The sequence below is a fragment of the Erpetoichthys calabaricus genome, chromosome 5 (genome assembly GCF_900747795.2).
Source record: "Erpetoichthys calabaricus chromosome 5, fErpCal1.3, whole genome shotgun sequence".
Taxonomy (NCBI): Eukaryota; Metazoa; Chordata; class Cladistia; order Polypteriformes; family Polypteridae; genus Erpetoichthys; species Erpetoichthys calabaricus.
In genome coordinates this window covers 125,163,679-125,184,796 of record NC_041398.2, presented here as the reverse complement: position 1 = coordinate 125,184,796, position 21,118 = coordinate 125,163,679, and the positions used below count along the sequence as shown (strand labels likewise).

The following is a 21,118-nucleotide window of genomic DNA, read 5'->3' as shown; positions in this document are numbered from 1 at the left end:
TGCATACAAACAACTATACTTGCATCTCAATGGTGAAGCATAGTGGAGAGAGGGCATCAAGATGTTGCTATATCAGGATCTGGGCAGCTTGTAGTGAGTGAAGGAACAATGGACTCCAGATTGTGCCAGAAAATTGTAGTGGAGAAAATCAGGGTGTCCTCAGTGATCAGATTCTCATGGGAAGTTAAGACTTGTAGCATGAAAATGAACCGAAACACAGATGTGGGTCACCATCAGAGGACATCAAACAGGAGAAATTCTGCATTTTCAGATACTCAGGTTGGAGTTCTAGCCATAGTCTTATTAAAATGCTGAGACAAGATGTAAAGAAGGCCATTCCAAAGAGATAAAAACATTCAAATATAGTAGTTCTATGAAATCCCTCATATACACTATGCAGGTCTGATCAGCAAATACAGGAATTATTTTCTTAAAGTTTTACCGCAAAATTGCCTTTGTTAAACTTATACTTGAAGTGTATACATGTAGGGCAGAGTGGTGGCTTGGAAGGTTGCCAGTTTGAATCCCATAAACGCCAGAAGTGATTCTACTCCACTGGGCCCTTTAGCCAAGGCCCTTAACCTGCAATTGCTTCGTCCTGGGTATGACATTAATCTGAATCCATGCATCCAACCCTGTAAGCAGGTTCTCTAACTTACAAGGAAAACTTGGGGGTTGGTGGCAGGATTGGCACTCCAGCCACCATAAAAAAAAAAAAAAAAACTCTCACTGCTTCAGTGCTAAGTTGTCACCTTCTGTACTCGGGTCCCAATCATGTGGTGGGTGCGGCAATGCACTATGAGTACATGCTCCCAACCTTCTCTCTCTGCTGTATACATGTAAACAAGGTTTCTATGTACTGTATGTAGATAGGTAGATAGATAAGGCAGTATACATGTCATTCATGTTATTTCTTTAATCAAATTTGCTTCATCTATTAATGGTACATAGATGAAAGTCAGTCCTGTATGAGCCATTCATGATGAAATTAGATCATTTCAAAAATGTAGTATATTGTTTCTGCATAGATTACATTCTGTTAATGATACAGAAGTTTTAACTTCCTTAGCATTACATTTTTTTCTGAAAAAACATTTAAGAAGTGTTGCGTTGTTTTGCTAGAAAAAGTACATATTTATTAAATATGATCTTACTTCTATAAAACATGCAAAACACTAAAAGTACAAAGTCAGAAGTGTGGAAAGTATAATAATGGTACAAATAATAATAATAATAAAAATATAGTATAAACTGTCAAAATGTGTAATTTGAGTGGTATATCTTGAAGCATGCTGAAATACACAATCCAACATCACAGTTGGGACCATAGTTGCACGATTCCTTGTGCATTTTCTTTCCAGACTGATCAGCTTTTGAACAGCACACTGCACGTGAAGTATCTCATTCATTTCTGACAATCAGCATCAAATGAGGCCGGAGAAACAAGGTTCTTTTCAGTTGAATTAAGTTTGCCAGTGGTAAAAAAAAGAGACTTGGCATCATTTGCTTTTATAATGGAGAAATAATGGATCATTTTGGAAAGCTTTGCATCGAGCAGTTATGCTTAATTTCTACATTTTTCTAATTGTGAATATTTTTGTTTTACATATTTCTGATTTAACAGCGCTAATGAACCAGGAAAGAGTTCTTAGAATTGTAATAATAACACTACTATAACGTCTGATATTCAGAATCACAAAAAGATTTTTTTTATAAAAGTTCAGATATTTAAATCAGAGTTTCCTAAGATTTAGTAATAGAAATTGCTGAAACTTTCTTCCAAAACTGGAAAGAGCAAAACTCAAAGTTAAAAGACAACTACTTGAAATGTAAAGATGATCTAAAAATCACTCTCATCTGTCTCAGGAACTAGAAAATAAGGATGTGCAGCTTTGGTTATCTTGGTCGTATCATCATTGAGAAGCCAACAATTCAACTAGCCTAGGAAATTTATTATTATTACTGTTCTCATTATTATTATTTTTAAATTCAAAAATGTCAGTATTTTAAATTATAATACTATCTTATATCGAGAGATCCTTATTGGATAAAGACCATATATTTAGTGCTACTAATATTTTTCTGTACTTGTATCCTAAAAATATTTATAAAAGGAGACTCATTACAACAGTACCTTTGCTTTCTGAATTGTTTATACAAAAACTTATGCTGTGTGAATGAAGCCAGCAAGGGAAATAGGAAAAATGACTCAGTGAGCAATGATGAGCTTTTCTTGATATCCCCAACTACACATCTGGTGTATTCAATTCGGGGAAGAGCAGTTACAGCAGAAGCTTGGAGGCAGTCCAGATTTATCAGTGGATGAAAGTGCCTGTCCCTGAATGAGCAACATCCCTGATCTTTACTAAGCAGTGATCAAGGTGGTTGTAGCAATCCACAGGGCAGGTAGAGGAAAAAAAAAATCATGGATTGGAAACAAACAGTAAATCCAGCTACATTCATAGTATAACAGTCTTGCATGATTAAGCAATATCAAAAAAGTGTATGCTAAGCAAAACAATAGAAGCAGCCTGGTATTGCAGAAATTAAAAAACGAAATAGAGGTAAAGAACGAAGATTCCATTGGACAAATAAAGAATACAGCAGCAGCCACTACATGGCATAAGTCCCAACAGGAAGTGCCAACATTCATTATTTGATTAAACCAGTTAGGGGATGTGATAGAAAAAAAAGGCACACAAAAAAAGGCACACAACAGTCAGCAAAACAAATCCCCACTGCCTCCCTGGGCCTACCTTCAAAGGTCTGAATCCATGTCTACATTGTGGTGACATATGCACTTCAAAGTGCCACAAAATCTCTCTCTCTCTCTCTCTCTCTCTCTCTCTCTCTCTCTCTCTCTCTCTCTCTCTCTCTCTCTCTCTCTCTCTCTCTCTCTCTCTCTCTCTCTCTCTCTCTCTCTCTCTCTCTCTCTCTCTCTCTCTCTCTCTCTCTCTCTCTCTCTCTCTCTCTCTCTCTCTCTCTCTCTCTCTCTCTCTCTACCTTAGGATCATTTCTTGGAGCATTCTGTGTCCTTTTAATGTCTAGGTCTTCCTAGCAACATATAGAGTGCATAACTTCAAAGGACAATACAAAGGTGCAATCTGGAATCCATCTCTGTCAAAAGAATAAACGGTTCCACTTCTGAGTTGTGTTTGATGCCCTCTGCTAATTCCCAGGTGTTCCAGCCTCCTTACCCAAATTCTGTGACTTTGCTCCCTAGGAATAGACACCTCTGACATTCTGTTGTCCTGGGAGCCATTATAGGTTACATTAAAATGTAACCAGATGTGATGGCCAAAGTTTAGGTCAATTTCAAACATAACGCCAACAAGTTGGTTAAATTTAGCCAAGTCTTTTAAAGTTTAGGTAGTCACTTTTCCTTAGCATGCAGCATTACCACCACTTATTTAATGAACATGTATATTTTTATCAAAGTCAAGCCAAACTCAAAGTAGATTCTATTGTCATATCAGCCATATATAAGTATACAGAGAGAGACGAAATGAGAATTCTGAGAATAGGAATGTGTCAAATAATTTACAGTCATCTAGGCATATGTGTGTGAATTTGCGCTACAGTGAACTAATAATCTGTCCACACTGTGTTTCTGCTTGTCACCCAACAGTGCTGGCATAGATTCTGGCTTATTTCTTGATGCTAAATTGTATTAAGAATTCTTTAGAATAAATGGGTCATACACCCAGTTTTTCACCTTACTGAAGGAGTTATTGAATAATGTAATTTGAGATCTTTTTATTTTTTATGCTGGGAAATATGATTAAATCTCCTTAGAATATCAATGTAAATAAATATGATTGTTTCATTGTCTTCACTTAACATCATTAACTGAATTGTCTGTAACCTATCAGGTATAAGTTCTATAAACATTTAACATCAGCAAATCCAAGGAACTGGTTATTAAGTTTTGCCTCCACCCCTGGTTACTATTGAGGGAGTGGATGTAGAGGTGGTCCACTCTTATAAATACTTGGGATCCACAGCATTAAGTGGTCTCATAACACAAAGGAACTTTACAAGAAAGGGCAGAGCAGACTCTTGTTCCTTAGGAGACTGTAATCTATAATTTGGGAAGTGACATCTTTCACTTCTTCTATAACTCTGTGATGTTCAGTGTGATTTTTCTATACCATGGTGTGCTGGGCTGGTAAAATCACTTCAAGAGAGGTCCACCAAATGAACACTGGCTTAGTTATAGGAGACATTCTTGAAGTTGTATCTATCTATGTACATTTTAGTCTTTTATTTATTTATTTATTTATTCAGAGAAACATTTTTTTAATTATAAATTCCCTTTTATGTTTATTTGTTGTTATGTGTTATTTGTTAGCTTGTTTGTTTTAATTAGTATGTATTGTTAATAAAAATAATTGGTAAGGTTACATTTTCTTTGTATTTTTAATTACCTAGATCAGGGGTGGGCAAAGTCATTCCTGGAAGGCCACAGTGGCTGCAGGTTTTTGTTCCAACTCAGTTGCTTAATAAGAAGCCCTTATTGCTCAAGTTACACTTCTGCTCCATTTTTTAAGATTTTGAACCCTTATTTGCTTATTATTCTTAAAAAGTTGTATTCTCGGTTTTTAATTGCTCCTTATTAGCAGTAAAATTCAAATGACAAAAGAAAACCAGCATTTATCCATTTAGCTTGTTTCCATTTACGCCTATGTGTATTTATAGTGCACTATTTGGTTTAATTAAATACTTGGAAGGAAAGTGAAGAGAAAAAAGTGAAAGACTGAGAATTGCTCATCCGTTTTAGCCTTCAAATCATTTGAATGATATCCTTAGAAAAGAAAAAAAAATAATCTAGGATATGAGAATGACCTGACATGGCAGTGTTGAAGCACTAACAAGCCATGAAATTAAATTATTGGCAAGGATTGTTTTCTAATTAACCAACTGGGTTGGAACAAAAACCTGCCACCACTGCGGCCCTCCAGGACTGACTTTGCCCACGCCTGACCTAGATTATTACTAAGCAAAATAATGATAATCATCATAAGTAGTAAGCAAGTAAAAAATAATATACAAATACTGTATGTTTGAATTAACCTTGAAAAAATGCAATTGTAAAGACTGTGATATTTTCCAGGGAGAACATTTACCCTCCACTGCTGTTTTCTATATCAGATTACTGTGGGAAACACTGCCAACAGAATTTTATATTACAGGCAGGAATATAATCTGAATGTTAAATAGAAAGAAACAACTAACTAAAATAAAGCAAAAATAATGTAAATTATTCAGTTTAGTTTAATCCAAAAAAGCAACTCAGGGGAACATGTTAGGGTAACGCAAAACAAGCTCAGATGATGAATAAGCACATATTAACAACCCATGAAAGAGAATTTTTAAATGCTACAGTGGAGGCTAATGGTGAATTTAAAAGGGTTGCAGGCTTAGTTACATGATCAAGTAGCTAATCAGCAGTGGCACACTGCAACTCCACTGAAACTAATATATCTAAAGGCTTGCCGACCATTTTTAATGCAGTAATAATAAGCCATCAGTCTTTTTGGACTGTGTCAGATGATTTAATAGATTGATTTAAATTAGATTTCAGATTTGATTATCTTACACTTTAAATGGCTTCTTCATCATTCGTAGTGAATGATGCTGCAAATACAATTGGGCTCATACCTGTAATATTTAATACAAATTTGTGTATTATAATATACTTCAGTGCAGAAATTTATGTTGTGCTCATATTTCAATATTCAAACATGAAAACAAATGTTGACAATGACAAATTTAGGTGTGCCTTCCATTAATGATTTAGTGTGTTTGTTCAGTCTGAACATTCCAGTGTATACCAAGGACCTACACCTTCTCTGCTGCCTTCAGAAATGCCGGAATCATAATTCCATTACTTTTTCCAATTTTTTGTATCTTCCGTTTTTATTTACAATGTTCTGTGTGGCTCTACTTAACATTAGTTATCTCAAGTTTAGTTAATTACAGTACTGCAAGCTTTATCTTAGTTGATTATTCAGTCAGCATTGATTTTAATATGATTAAGTTTATATTCTTAACACACATTTTTATACCACCTATTCTTAGGTTTATGTTCACACGTGGGAGAATATTCTCTCCTGGCAGCACTGGGGAAAAGCTGAATTACCTGGAGGAGAATCCAATCAGGCTTGGGTAGAATGTGCAAACGCCACATTCACAAAGACTAAAATAAGACCTAAGCTGAGACTCCTGCTATAAGACAGCCTGACCACTTTGCCACTGTGCCTCCTGCTCTACTGAGGTTATATTTCATAGCTTGTAAACGGGAAGTGCGCAATCGAAATTTAGAAAGCAATATAATAATACACTATTTAGGCCTTGCCTCTGAATTTTGTTAGAAAGATTTGATGTTTTGGATGGGAGGTATTGTAGCATGAAAAATAAAATTGCTGTTTCATAGGTTCAGAGAGCTACATTTGAGTCCTGTATTGGTGATTGTTTGTCTGTAGTTGGCACATTCTTCCTGTGTTCGTGTTCATCCAGTTTTTTTACAAAGAATATGTAAGAAACTTTGAGTTAAATGATAACTTTGGTATTTTTCAAGTCAAAGTTATTTCTTCACAATCATTGTATATATTCATTTGTCATATAAAATTGTGTTTTAAAAAGATTTGTGTATACATTTTAAAAATACCTTGTCTGTTCTTGCAGCTTACAATACGGCTAATGGAGACATGGGTCCATAGCCAAATGAAAAAGCCTAATTCTTTAAGATGTTAGCATTTTCCACGATAAACTTGTGTCCTTTGCTGTAGAGAGATGTCAGCTTCAAACAACAGAAAAAAAGAAAGGAATGTTTTGAAAATGGATGGAAGCATTTCTATGGGGGCACAAGCTGGACGGTGGCAACATTATCAGCAGTTTTCAATAAACTATTCAGTCATGTTTTAATTTCTGACCAGTTTTAAGAATCTGTCAAGCATATATTTTTTTTAATATTTATATTTAGAAAATGAAATGCTTATTTTGACATGCTTTAAAAAATAATACATTTATTATCTGATTATGAACTTAAAGTGAATGTGCGCCCTCTGAACACTAGCATTATTTGTTTCTTCACAAGAAGTTGTTTATTTTATTGGCAGTAACATAATATTAGAATTCTTCTGGTTCATTTTAGCATTAAGTCCATTCACATTGATAAGTATTTTGTGAGATTTCTGTATTTCAATTGATTAATACCACTTATTTTATCCACTTACATACTATTTTGCCCTTTTTTTTGTGTAGGCAGAGAAAATCAAGAAAAAAAGGAGCTCTGTCTTTGGGACATTGCATGTTGCCCACAGTTCCTCTCTGGATGAGGTGGACCACAAAATACTCGAGGCAAAGTAAGTACCCTGTCTTTATTACCCCTGCAACCAATCAGTTTGTTTTAATAGGTGTGACTATCAGCTGAAATGGTACGGATGTAAACTATTTCTGATCCTTTTATTTGAACTCATTTTAGTGTTCAGTGGTCGCTTCCAGTATTAAAATAGGGGAATCCTTGTTCTCTCACTTGCTTAATTTGTACAACCCCAAAGTATATGATTATTCGTTGTTTTTTTCCTTGTAACATTGTGGCCCTACTCCTTATATTACATTATTCTTCATAAGCCTAAAGGGCAGGTGCCCTGCATTAAAGAAGATAGCCTTTGGTGCCATTTTGGCATTTTCATGTGCAGCCTCCAAGCCTTCTCTCCTACGGTACATTCTTCTAGTCCTACATTATTGTATTTGGTTTCCCAGCTTAGCAGCAGTTGTAATAATAGTAATAATGTCACCTGTCATACAGCAAACCCTGCATAAGCCCAGTAAAATACAATGTAATGCAATTGTGATATATGTGTTTAAATCATTTTGACAGCCCCTTTGCATTGAGAAGGATTTTTTTAATTTCAAAAAAGTAGAAGTAACATTGTGATGCTATTTAATTTGATATAATATATACAGTATATATAAATCTAAAAGCCAGAAAAACACCAGCAAAACGAAACTGTTCTGTATGAACTTCTCTGCTTTGCTTTGTGTTCTGCAGAGTGCACTTATATTGTACTAGTATCATATTTTTAGCACAAAGACCCACTCAACCCTTACATTTTATTTTTTAGGAAGGCTCTCTCTGAGGTGACAGCCTGCCTGCGAGAGAGACTCCATCGCTGGCAGCAGATTGAAAAACTCTGCGGTTTTCATGTTGTTCTCAATCCTGGATTACCCAACCTCACTGCCACTCTTTATTCAGACCACAGCTGGGTGGTCATGCCACGAGTGTCTGTCCCTCCGTATCCCATTGCTGGTGGAGTTGATGACTTAGATGAAGACACCCCTCCAATCATTCCACAGTTTCCTAGTATGTTTTGTTTCTTTTTTTATCATGTATGCAGACCATTTATGTTGTTTGCAAGTATTAATGCAAAGCCACGAGCCAATGCATTAGCCTTATATTGTTTCATGATTATTATACAGTAGTTTCTATTGCAGTTACCTCCTTCTTCTTCTTCTTCTTCTGATAGCACTAACTGTAATAATTTGAGTTTACTCACCATTCAGTGAGAGACGTGGAGGCTGTGGTTTGAACAGTTCTGGTCTAGTGACACCAAGGCAGTAATCCAGCTGGGCACTGCAGGATCTGTTTCTCTTCCAGCTTTTGAGAATGTTCATTGAAGAAAATAATGATTCGCAGATATAGTTTAAGGGAAATTTTGTGTCGAGTAGCTTTGTAATCTCTCTGCATCTGATCTAGTAATCACGTTTATCCAAATGTGATCTTAACATTATGACAACCTCTGGTTGAAAAGATGATTCATCTGAGCATGGATTTAATCTTTGGGCTTTAGCAATCCACTTGTCTTCTGCAGAAATAGAGAATGAATGTCGTAAAAACAGGAAGATTTGACTTGAGAGATTGAACCACTCCTTTACATCCTCCATCAGACTTTTTTCACAGTGTTGCAGACGCTGTGGAAAATGTAGCTATGCCCCTTGTAGATCCATTTTACACAGATGTAGTTTTAAAGATATTTATAACAGAATAATTGTACACCACAATCAAATGTGCAATCGGTTGCAACTCTCTGATTTTTCATGGTAGCTATCGCTGACTGTGGCATATTTTAGAGTGCTGCTTTATAAATGGCTACAGTTTTTAGACCATACCAAATAAGCCAGTTGAATATTCATATGGTCCAGTGAATTAATGTGAAGATTCTCAGTCCAAGCAGAACAGAACTGTCTGTGTTCGTTGTAATCTTTTTTTTTTTTTAGCACGAGCCATGGCTTTTACATAAGCAAGACATGCACTGTGTTCATTTCTTTCCAACGTTACAAAATCTATAGTAAATTAACAGTAAGCTACTTGCACCATTCTGATTTAATTTTGGTAGTAAAAGAGGGTTGTGTAACATACATGTACTTATGTAGGTCTACATGTTGGCAGCAGGCCAGTGGTTTGATAGGACCCACTGATGGTGAACCCCGTTCTTCTTCTGCATTTATGTAGAATAACTGTGCCCTTTGGGCCGTTTATTGAAAATTACTAATGTAGACTAATAAATTGCATGTTATTTTTAAACTAAATGTATTACTACCTGATAAATTGCTACATGTGTTAAAATAATGCACGTTTATAATGTAGAGTATATCAGATACATTTTTCTATCTTGTTAATTAATTTACTTGTACTTCTTTTTTCCTTCACCTGCGTGCTCCCATTGCTCTTCACTATAATATTCTCAGACCCATTCAATTCAGTTCAGAGTTACAGCGGCTAAAGGCCTATCTCAGCAGCATTTGCGCAATGCCGGAAGCGGTCCTGGACAGGGTACAAGCCTATCAGCGAGCCCTCTGATTCACATAGCCGTACTCACACAAACGAGACCAAATGGGACACACATGGGACACATGGACAATGGTCAGGCTCCTCATAAACAATAACTTGGTCCAGGGTTTGAACCCAGGGTGCTAGATCTGTGAGGCAGCACTAAATACTATCCCACCATGCCATGCCTCTTTATTATAGATCAAAGGAATTGTAATTTTTACGGAGCTATATACTTGCATATTGAAATGCTCACCTTTGATTGTTAGAATGTTAAATAAACAAGTTTGTACTTGACTTCTCATGTCTGTACTTTTTAAATTTTAAAGGAATGTTATCAGATTTATTTTTTTTTTATTTGTGATGTAACACCAACACAAAATTATTTACGTAAGCGAGGAATAATGAAAAACAAACAATTCAGTACAATAGCTTACAACAATCAAGTGCAGTGTCTCGTTTTTCATTATCAGTTTTATCCAAAGCTACTATTTTTAATGTTGGTCAGCTCTTGAACTAAAGGCCTAAAAATAAAAACAATGTCACTGGTGGGTCACTAGTTGGCACTCTTTTACCTAATCCAGAAGTATTTTACAAACTATTTAATTCAGTGATAGACCGCAAGTTGACATCTTCCAAATTAGACACTGAACCTTGGTCCTACGTGATTTTAAAAATGCTATTGAGTTATATACAATAGCAAGATGAACCCATAATATCTCCAAATAGTGTTGTATTACACAAAATGAAGTGCAGCTAATCACATGTATTAATGTTCCTACAAAGTGAATTGCAACATCCCTACAAGATCTTAACCTCCTGAAAGTTAGCCTAAGTTAATTCTCCTTCCCAAGCTCCTTGACCAGACTGTCTATTTACCAGCTGAAATGATGTAAAATGTCCTGGACTCATATCATATCAGTGCCATCTGGCAACATGAGTTTCTGTCTGCACCCATACAACTTGGGCACCCTGTCAGCTTTCTCATAGAGTTAGGTTCTGTTATTTCTCAGAATGATTTCCTGGTGCCAGTTATTGGCTTAGAGAATTTAATCAAACACCTTGCCAGCCCTATCATAGCACTTCAGTTAGTGTTCCTGGGGAACGTCGTGTCATGGCATCTGCTACGGACGCATCTTTCCATGAAGTTCCTATGTACCCATACTGCTCTTTCTTGCACTTACAGGGAGGAACATCTCTATAGTAAGATGAGGGAGTGACATGGCTGGGAGCATGAAAATGACAACTAGGTTTCCTTTCTAACAAAAAGGCCATGGTGTCTGTTAGAAACTTGTTTTAGATAAGATGCTATCTACTTGGCAACCATAATTATATACCACTTCTCGAGTCATGGTCAATTCTGACCATCTCAAAAGTCACATTTTTCTGACAGTGTCATTCTGAGCTACTTTTTTTTGTTGTTGTTGTTGTCCAGCACAGAACAACTTGTTCTTAATGACTTGGTCAGTAATGTCTGGCAGCAGTGTTGTGTATTTAGCTGGCTAGATCAAACATAGGCATTGTTGAAGAATTGTACAAAACAGAAAGGCATAAATTATAGGACACGTGGTCATGCAAGAGAATAGAAAATGCAAAACAAGAAAAAAAGAAACAGACGGTTGTGATTCGGGGGGAAACAGATCTTGCTTAAACTCCATGCACAGCAAAACAAGCTTAAAGTAAATCCATTGTAATTGTTACTGCCAAGCAATAGTGAATTCTGTTGATTGAGGATTGGCAAAAAGTATAAACAGGTGTAAACAATAACAGTAGGTTCTCCTTGTGAAATGAAACAACTGTGATTGTGTAGGGTGGCAAAAAACAAAAGTACTTATAAAGAAAGGAAAGTGTAGTCACATCATAAAACACACATAGAAAGCAACCAGCTGAAGAAAGTTAAAAAAATTTTCTTAAAGAGTGACTTCAGAATGGCTTCTTGATTGTGTTAACTCAAAAGGATGTTTTTTAAAGTTTCAGTTTTTAGCACATGTTTAGCATCAAGTAGGAACACATGTTGTGGCATTAGTTAACCAGGCTCTTTTAAGTCCCATGCTGACACACTATCAGACTCTGCTTTGTTTGTTTGAGTTTCAGGTTTACATGATTTCTCCTTAGGTGGAAATCATAAATAGTGGAGAACTTTTCTGATACTGTAGTCACGGCCTCTTCAAACTTGAGGAGTGTTCCCTGGTGGAACCATTACCCTTTCTCCCTGGAGTCTTTACTGTGTGACTCGATCACACTGTCTTAAAGAACAAAAATATCAAAAATCACAATAACCAAGAAAGACAGAGGAGATACAACTGACTCCAATTTTATAAGGTGGAGAGGACATGCACTGTTATTGCCGTAGCCAAGCAATGGTAGACCCAGTTGTTCAAAAAGATGTGGAGCAAAGAGCGTTTTGTTTTTAATACGATTATGAGACATTTATAGTTTTAAAAAAAAAAAAAAAACGCACACTCATTTTTGTAATTTGCTATTCCTTTGTGTCTGTGTAATTCTTAAGTTTTTTGGAGACAGTTTCACAGGACAGGTTACAGTGTGCTAATTCATTTTTTCACAGTCGTCTTTCATCTTTGGTAAACAAAATTCATTCAGAACAGAGCTGACAATGAGAATCCTAACTATATTCTGTTGCTGAAGTATTTTGCCAGGCTCTTATTACTTTCTTATTACCACTCCAAAATACTTACAGTATAGGCTATATGATAATCGCACCATATAGAGTTGTTAGGCACTTGAGATCTTCTGATCCTGGCTACCTTAGTATTCCAGTGCCCAGTTATGAAACTTCATCTTTGTCAATCCTACTGTCTTTAAAGATTTTTTTTTTGTGAAATTCAAGCTCTGTATATTCAGATCATATCTAATAACCTTTCTGTTCTCTTTGGCTTTATAATTGCTTTCCATTCAATTTCATAAATTCCACTGCTAGCACTGAAAACTGTTCTTCAGTATACTTTATAATGAAACTAATGATCCTGGATTTAAATAAGTGGGTTCAGAAAATGGAAGGATAAATGGATATTGAGGTAAATACTGAATAAAAAATGTAGTGCTCATGGCATTCACTTCAGTTAGATTTATGGTTTTACGATGATAAAGAAGAGCTCTTCTATCAGTGTTCTACGTTAGTCTGAATGCCTTGATGGAGCAATTTAACATACACTACCTAGGCAGGAAAAACTAATTGGATAATAGAATATAATAATCTTTTTAAGTCTCAGGGCATTTCTGGAATTAAAAGCCATATGCTTTTTTTTTTCTTTTCACTACCTCCACTGCTTTGGACAACATTAGCAGCTTTCAGTAATGGCCTTTAATCCTTTATTGAGCTCAGTGAATGTCATTGCAACATGCATGCAAAAGGAATGAGGTGATTCACAATTAGCTTGGGTCACTTGTTCATCTGAATTGTGATTCCCCATTAAGGGTTTCTAGTATGCCTCATTAACCATCCTCTGACAAAATATCTTCAAAACATGCGACCTTGAATGTCCCTCACATGTCCTTGAAAATGCGATGAAGGTATAATGAAGTATAAATCAATTCTCTTATGTAACATCCCCAGCGGTTTTCCATTAAAAATAGTTGTCTGTTTGTATTTATAGCCATAGTTAAATGTGTATACAGTCCTGTACGCTCTCAGTTAATTTGTAGTTTTACTGCGAAGTAAACAAGAATCGTTTCAGTGCCTGGTCCTAAATTCTGCTTAACATAACTTTTAACTTTTAAGTGTTTCAATTAAAATTACTGATGGCATGCTTAGTTTTTTCTGTTCTTCTCTGTGCTTACTGCCACTGAGAAAATATATTTACCTTGCATAATATTTTACGTAGTATTTTATTCATGGCAACCTTAATTGAAATTGAGAGTATAATTTACAAATAGCTGGGAGAGGCACCTCTTTGCAAATCACATTTAATTTCAGTCTCAGCAGAAGAATTGTTGAGTATTCAAAACAACTTAAACATATCAAAAATATCTTTCTAATCCTTCTGGAACAAGTCGACTCTCCTCATGATTTGCCACAATAACAGCAACCAAACAAAGTCCTCTTCAATACCACTCACTTGGTGTATGGTAGGTAAGGTCTACCTGTCCTCCACAACATTTTGAAGGACTTTTTGCATTCGAGAAATGGGCAGTTAGTAAGACTTATTAACACTGACCTGAAGAAAGTCCAGTGCAGTATAATTTGTATTGGTTCCTCCTGCATCAAAGTGTTTTAATTTCATGAGAAAGTGCATTTTCTAAGAACAAGGTTTGGGTTAGGGAATGGGTGCCATTGGGAGTTTCTTTTTTTGTTTCTCCTGGTTCCTTTCTTCTGTTTTCTTCCAGCTTAGTGTTTGTTGAATTTTACATTTTGTTATACTGAATCAAACTTTTTGCCAGTGAAGTTCAACCTTTCAGCTCTCTAATAAAAGGGTAATCATTAAAAAAATAAATAAAAGCTCTTTTAAGTGTGGTCCTGGAACTTCAGGGTCACTTCCAGCCTCACTTAAAGCATTTGTGGGCCACAACTAACCATGTAAAACACCTATCCAGAGCTCCCTATTGACCGCCCCCAGTAATATCTCTTGTCAGTTTTTTGGACACTTAATAATAAAAGGACTTTGTAATTCTGCAGAGGCCTTAATGCAGACAGCCACCTCCTGCTGCCCCCAGTAATGTCACTGGGGAATGTATGGTCCCTTCCCTTATAGCATACCACCTGGAATAGCTATTTTCATGTTATGCTGTATGTGTACATATTATGGACAATAGTGTGGAGGGGTGCTCCAGCTCCCCAAACGCAACACAACAGACACAGGCACAAGTTAAGAGCACAAAGAGTCTTTTTATTCTGTGGAAAATGCTTTACAAAAATGTTTCCCACCATTACAGAGAGAAGTATATGAATGGCACTGCACACAATTATTCTTCTCTCAATCTTTCTCTCTCTGTCTTTGCCTCCTCCTCTGATCCTCCCAGTGAACTTCATCTACCTTCCACACAACTCTGGCTCATCTCTGTGAGTTCAGTAACTTTTTTTATGCTGGCAAATCCGGAAGTGCTTCTGCCCTTCCACCCACATGGTTTGTAAGCACCTCCGGGGAAGGTGGAACCCCATGCCATGTGGCTCCTCAGTCCTTGCAGTGCCCCCTGGTGGCACCCACGGTACCCAACATGGCTGAGGTAAAGAACTCCACATCCCATGATGCCCTGTGGGAATCTGGGGCACCGCTGCCACCCAGGGAGCTGCCACCTTGTGTTCTGGGGGAGGCCGTGCCCTAAAAAAGCTGCCTTCACCCACCCTTCCATCTCTTGGGTGTCCCAGCCAGGTTGGGCTGCCAGCCGTCCTTTACAATATATATAACAGTATACATACACCAACTAGCCACAACATTAAAGCCACCTGCCAAATATTGTGTTTGACCCCCTCGTGCCTCCAAAAATTTCTCTGACCCGTCAAGGAATGGAGTCCACAAGACCTCTGAAGGTATTCTGTAGTATCTGACACAAAGACGTTAGCTGCAGATCCTTTAAGTCCTGTCAGTTGCAAGGTGGGGCCTCCATGAATTGGATTTGTTTTACCAACACATCCCACAGTTGCTGGATCAGACTGTGATCTGGTAGATTTGGAGGCCAAGTCAACACCATGAACTGTCATGTTCCTCAAACCATTCCTAAACATGTTTCACACTGTGACAGGGAACATTATCCTGCTGAAAGAGACCACTGTCATCAGGGAATTCCGTTGCCATGAAGGGGTATTCATGGTCTACTTCAATGTTTAGGTAAGTAATACATGTCAAAGTAACATCCACATGAATGCCAGGACACAAGGTTTCCATTGCTGCCACCTCTTTTACCAAGTAAACAATACACATGCACCTGGCCATCCACATGATTTATAAGAAAATGTGATTATCAGATCAGGTCACCTTCTTCCATTGCTCCATTGTCCAGTTTTGATGCTCACATGCCCATTGTAGGGGCTTTTGATGGCGGGTAGGGGTCAGCATGGATACTCGGAACATTCTGTGGCTACACAGCAAGCTGCAATGCATTGTGTGTTCTGACATCTTTACCTCATTACCAGCATTATGTTTTTCCACAGTTTGTGCTACAGTAGCTCTTCTGTGGGATCAGACCAGATTTTCACTCACATCAGTGAGCCTTGGGCACCCATGAACATGTCGCTGGTTCACTGGTTTCCTTGGACTTACATATGTAAAGATTTCTCTAAAGAACATAATGTTGATTTTTTTAGATGTTAGATTTTATTTGTTGCCATATATATATTAACACTATTAACATAAAGTTAACTTTAGAAGTGTTAATAGGTCTCTTATAATATAATACTCCCTTGTGCAAGCTTTATTAGCTTTTCTTAAGTTATTAACACTTTTTGAAGTTTTTTTAAGTAAATATCCCAAATGGTATACTTCAGATAGATGTACCAAGTGCACTTCTTTTTGCATAAAACTTTAAAATAACAATGGTATTAATGAATTAAAATTAGTTTATTTTACTTAGAGAATGTGCACAGAGTACTCCTAATCTTTTTATTACATTTTTCTTGTTCAGAGTCTTTTACATAAAAGATGGTTTAGTTTGTCACTGTTTCCCTTCATCTATATATATAAAATCCCTATGTGCGTCCAGGTGTCCATGTGTGGGTGTCTTCTGGTGAAGTGCGCATGCGCGTGGCACGGTGCTATGCGCGATATTACTGTCAGAGAAAGTTAGAGGCGTTTTACGGAAATACAAACCAGTATTACTGCAAGAGGAAATTAAAGGTATACAATACAATGACGCATATTACAGCCACATACAAGCCAGTATTACTGTCAGAGGAGATTAAAGGCATATTACCGACGCGCACGCCTGTATTACCGCCAGAGAAAATTAAAGGTATATTACGGACGTATATTACAGACGTACAAGCCAGCGGATGTACAAGACAGTATCCTTCAATAAGGGCGCGCACAAAAAGGCGAGCCTCAAAAGGACGACCTCAATTGGGCGCAGCGAATAAAGGCGCGCGTAAATAAAGATCTGCACCTGTTGCTCTTCACATATTCCAGAGCCATTTGAACTAAATTATCTATGCGCCCTTATTGAATAGAGCCGCACAAGACAGTATTACTGTCACAGAAAATTAAAGATACACAATACACGGCGGCAGCCCACGAAGAACGGTCAGCTCAGCAAGTAAACATCAACAAAAGAAAGGCTGAAAGAAAGAAAAATACGGCCAACAAAAAGAATGAGGTCAAAGTCCCTTGCCATTTAATATAGACTGTTCCTACTAATGTTTATGCACTACTGTTCTAGCGCCCGTTATTGTAACGGGCTAAATGACTAGTATTATAATAATTAGGTTTTAATGTATTTTTCTGCTTGCTCTTTTATTTGCTCTTTGCTAAATAATTCATAGTAGATCATTTCATATTATAGTATATACTAAAGCTATAGTTACACTTAATACATGAAATGTTATCTGATAAAAACTTTTATTAAATTAAAGATGTCACGAGCAGTCATTCTACATTATGTGTCAGAGAATTAACTGTTCATACTTACACCCATCTTTTCAAAGTGTTCTTTCATTACAAGGATGTAAGGAAACCAGAGCCAACAAGGGGTGAGAGGGACTCCAGGATAATGAGCCATCCCTTTACATGTCACACTCACAGATCCCAAAAGCCATGCATGCTAGGCCACCTGACGACTACTGACCAAGTGTGGTTTTTTGCCTGAGTGTGCCCTGTGATGGACTTGCTTTCTTTCCATTAGTGGACTCCCATCTTGTACTGCTGGGACTGACTCCAAGTCCTTCTTGAATTCCTAAAAATAAGATAATTTTGGTAAATTTGTAAGAAGTATTGCATAATTCTCAATACATGGTCTTAATTTCTTCCCTGTCTTCTTTTCAAGTGCCCCTAATGAAACCTGGCCAACTGGTAAGGAGCAGTAGTCAGTGCCGCTCCCGACGCAGCATAATGAGCTCAGCTACCCAGCCTTCCATGCTGTCCCCAGATCCTGACCTCCTGTCCATGGCCAGTTGTCCTCCACCAACGTATCGTACGGAAGAAGAGGAAGAAGTAATCTACTTTAGTGCTGAGAAGAAATGGTATGGCTTGCAGGTTTTGTTTTTTCTTTGAACCATGCAACTTTGTTGACGTTTATATCTGTTGACAGTAACGTTTTAGTAATAGTACATGATAGCATGTCACTTTATGACCACTGGGACTGGTCCATATGAAACAGAGGTCTGTTGTCCATATAAAGCAGAATAATATTTACATCTTCTTATGAAGCTTTGGCTTAAGTACTGCTTTTTAAATGCTTTCTAATGTAATTTTGATCTAAAATAAGTCATTTTTGTGTTCTGTTATTCATTTTAAATTATACTGTTAAACACAATTCATGTTGCATTCTGTACTCCTGAATCATTTGATTCTGAAGAAGAAAATTTAAAGAAACTTCCCACTGTGCTGATATAAGGTATGTGAAAATAGACAAAATTCAAAGTCCGGGAATTAGCAATTAAACATGTCTAGCTTTAATTAATAAAATGGTATTGGACTATATATATTTCATATGGACCTGCCCTGTGCCTCAAACATAAAAGAAATTATTTTTATAATTTTAGACCAAATAAAAGATTCTTATCTGGAATCCTGTGATTGTTGTCTAAAAGTGCAACATGCCTGCCTTCTTCTTTTTTGATGCCCCTGTTTAATCGTTTGCTGACCAGTAATTATCCATTCTCTCTCAACTCCAGTCTCATTGCATGTTGTTGGGGGTTCACTTCTGCATCTCTAGAACTTCTTGCCATTTAAAGACTTCAGTGTCTTATCATTGTCCCTTCACTTACTGAAGTCTTATTCCCCATTTTGTCAGGACTGATCCTGAACTACTTGCCCTTCTTTCACCAAGCTAAATCCATAGTTTTGTTTTTCTTTCTGTGGGTACCCTACCACCCTCTTCTTATAACCTGATTTCCAATGAGACACCCTGTGCTTCCTATATTGCACCTATATTCTCTCAGCACACTGCCTGTACAACCAGAAACAAAAGTCCCTTTGATTTTGAAGAGTACCATTCGTCTGCATGATATCAATTTCTCTTTCACCTTCATTCTTTTCCCAGTGTCATTCCCCTTTAAATATCTAGTATTTGGACTTTTCAAATTCAAGACTTAATGGGAAAATCCAGCATCATAGTAGTGGGAATTTGCTCACCCCAATTACTTATAATGGTAATAGAAAACTTCAATAACCAGTACATTATCTACTATCCAGGTTTACTGGTCGTTCCCATAATTCACTTCCTTCACTTTGTCCAGTCTTGTGCATCTTTAGAAGAGATGCACGATCTTTTCTTGCTATTCAACTTCTTCCACCTTTGCCTCAGTCTACTTTGGTTGGTCTTAGCCTTCTGCCTACTGCTCTTAACTACACACCAGACCTTTCTTTCCCTCAGTCAAAGGAAAGGAAGGCAAAGGAAAAATAAAAACTGCAGCTCAATGAAAGTGTTTACTATAGTGATAGTGCAATGATTTACTATCTCTTGGCTTTTTTTGTTTGTTTTTGTTTTTGATTGCAGGGACACTCAAGATACGTGTTCAGAGAGTGATTCTTTAAGTTCCTCACTTGGAAAAAAGCAATTTGTAGGCTTAGAAACACAGGAAGTTCCATCTAGAAGAACCTCCAGGGAGGAGAGATTAAGAAGAATTTCTAGGGATGAACAGTCTGATCAAGAACTGAGTGCTGCAGATTCCCCAACATCTTTTGATCAGTCGAAAGTTTATTCTGACTCTGTGGGAACTACTGAGTCTAAAAGTATGGTTTTCAACCCTACGAGCAAGATGGTTTACAATGGTATCCTGGAGAAATCCTACAGTATGGGCCAGCTGTCAAGCGCAGTATCTGGTTCCGAGAACCGTTATCCTTCTCTTACTTCTCTGAACACTGAAGACCGAGTGGCGAGGGAGCATAAGTTAGTTTCCCAAGAGTCATGTGATAATGGAGACAAGTCTAAGAGGTCAATAAAGATAAAGAACATCTTTAAAAAGAAAAAGTAAAGAAGTTCCTCGACTTTGAATAATGCCAAAATAAGCAATTTGAGACTTTTCTAATGGAATGTAGCTTCATCTGGGTGCCCCAGACTTGAAGCCATATTGGAATGCATCTAAATTCACTCATAGCCTCATAGTTAAACCATCTTCAAAGGTCAGAACGTCACGGCCACCATCACCTAGAAATCAAGGAAGAGTGTGAACTGTTTACTGTCACTTTTGCTTATTTATTGTTTTTTTTTTTCTTTTTTTTTTAGTTAGACAAATGTCACTTTTTGGAATTCTGGTATTTAAGCTTTAACAGAGTTCTTGTTTACTAAAGCCTTGAGTGGTCTTTGCACAGAGCTGAAATATATACATACTGGACTAACTTACCTGCATTAGAATAAGTACCTAGATGAAGTTTGTTCTGCAACTGTGATCAGAGACAAAAGGTACAATCTCCTGCGGGTAATGTGATATCTTTCTGATTTTTAGTAAAACTAAAAAAATAATATTCTATGTTTTTACAAATACGTTTTTAAGAATAGAAAGAGTTTTTAATGTTCAGGTTTCAAAAAGAGTTTTTAAATTGACATGAATAATGCTATCCATCCCCTTCATGTGTTTCAGCCCATATTTTAAAATAAATGCGTGTCTTTAAAGGGCTTGACTCCTACTGTGATTTGACTCCATCTAAGATGGACCCAAGTCGGAGCGATTTTTTTTTTTTTCCCCCCATTCATGTTTTCTTTCCACAGGTGATGGTAATATAACCTGACAGGTTTTTATAATTCAGCAATTATGAAGCAAAAAAAAATTAAAGAAACCTGTTTACAAAATTATAAGGGTTTTAAAATATTTGGTGTGTGGATCTTTGTACTGTAGAATCTATTAATAAAAAGGAGGCATTATTACATCTTCTTTGTTTATTGTTCATTTCTTTATTTTACAGAGTTTCAGGAAGAATTATGAAATGCATCTTTTCAGTTTATTATCCCTTTAAAGTATTCTTTTTAAAGTGGTTTGTATGGTATGAAATTTGTGCTTCTACGAATTTATTTCTTTTAATGAAAATGTAACGGTTTTGTTTAATTTGTTGCATTATATGAAATAGTGCATAGAGTTTACACTGTAAGCCCAGCCTTGCAGACCTACTGCTTAAGCAGTCTGACTCATGATGGCATCAAATGTGAATATCAAAAAGTCATCAGGTCATTGCCCCTGGG

The 21,118-nt window shown here is 36.8% G+C and overlaps 1 protein-coding gene across 1 annotated transcript in view; it reads left to right on the top strand.

Annotated features, from left to right (window-relative positions):
• Positions 1 to 20,808, top strand: part of stim2b (stromal interaction molecule 2b) — a 239,247-nt gene extending 218,439 nt beyond the window's left edge. Inside the window, exons 9-12 of the mRNA XM_028802000.2 lie at positions 7,267 to 7,367; positions 8,130 to 8,368; positions 17,765 to 17,960; positions 19,439 to 20,808. Coding sequence (XP_028657833.1) covers positions 7,267 to 7,367; positions 8,130 to 8,368; positions 17,765 to 17,960; positions 19,439 to 19,916 — 1,014 coding nt within the window. The 3' untranslated portion in view covers positions 19,917 to 20,808. The remainder of the gene's footprint in view (positions 1 to 7,266; positions 7,368 to 8,129; positions 8,369 to 17,764; positions 17,961 to 19,438) is intronic.
• The last annotated feature ends 310 nt before the right edge of the window (positions 20,809 to 21,118 follow it).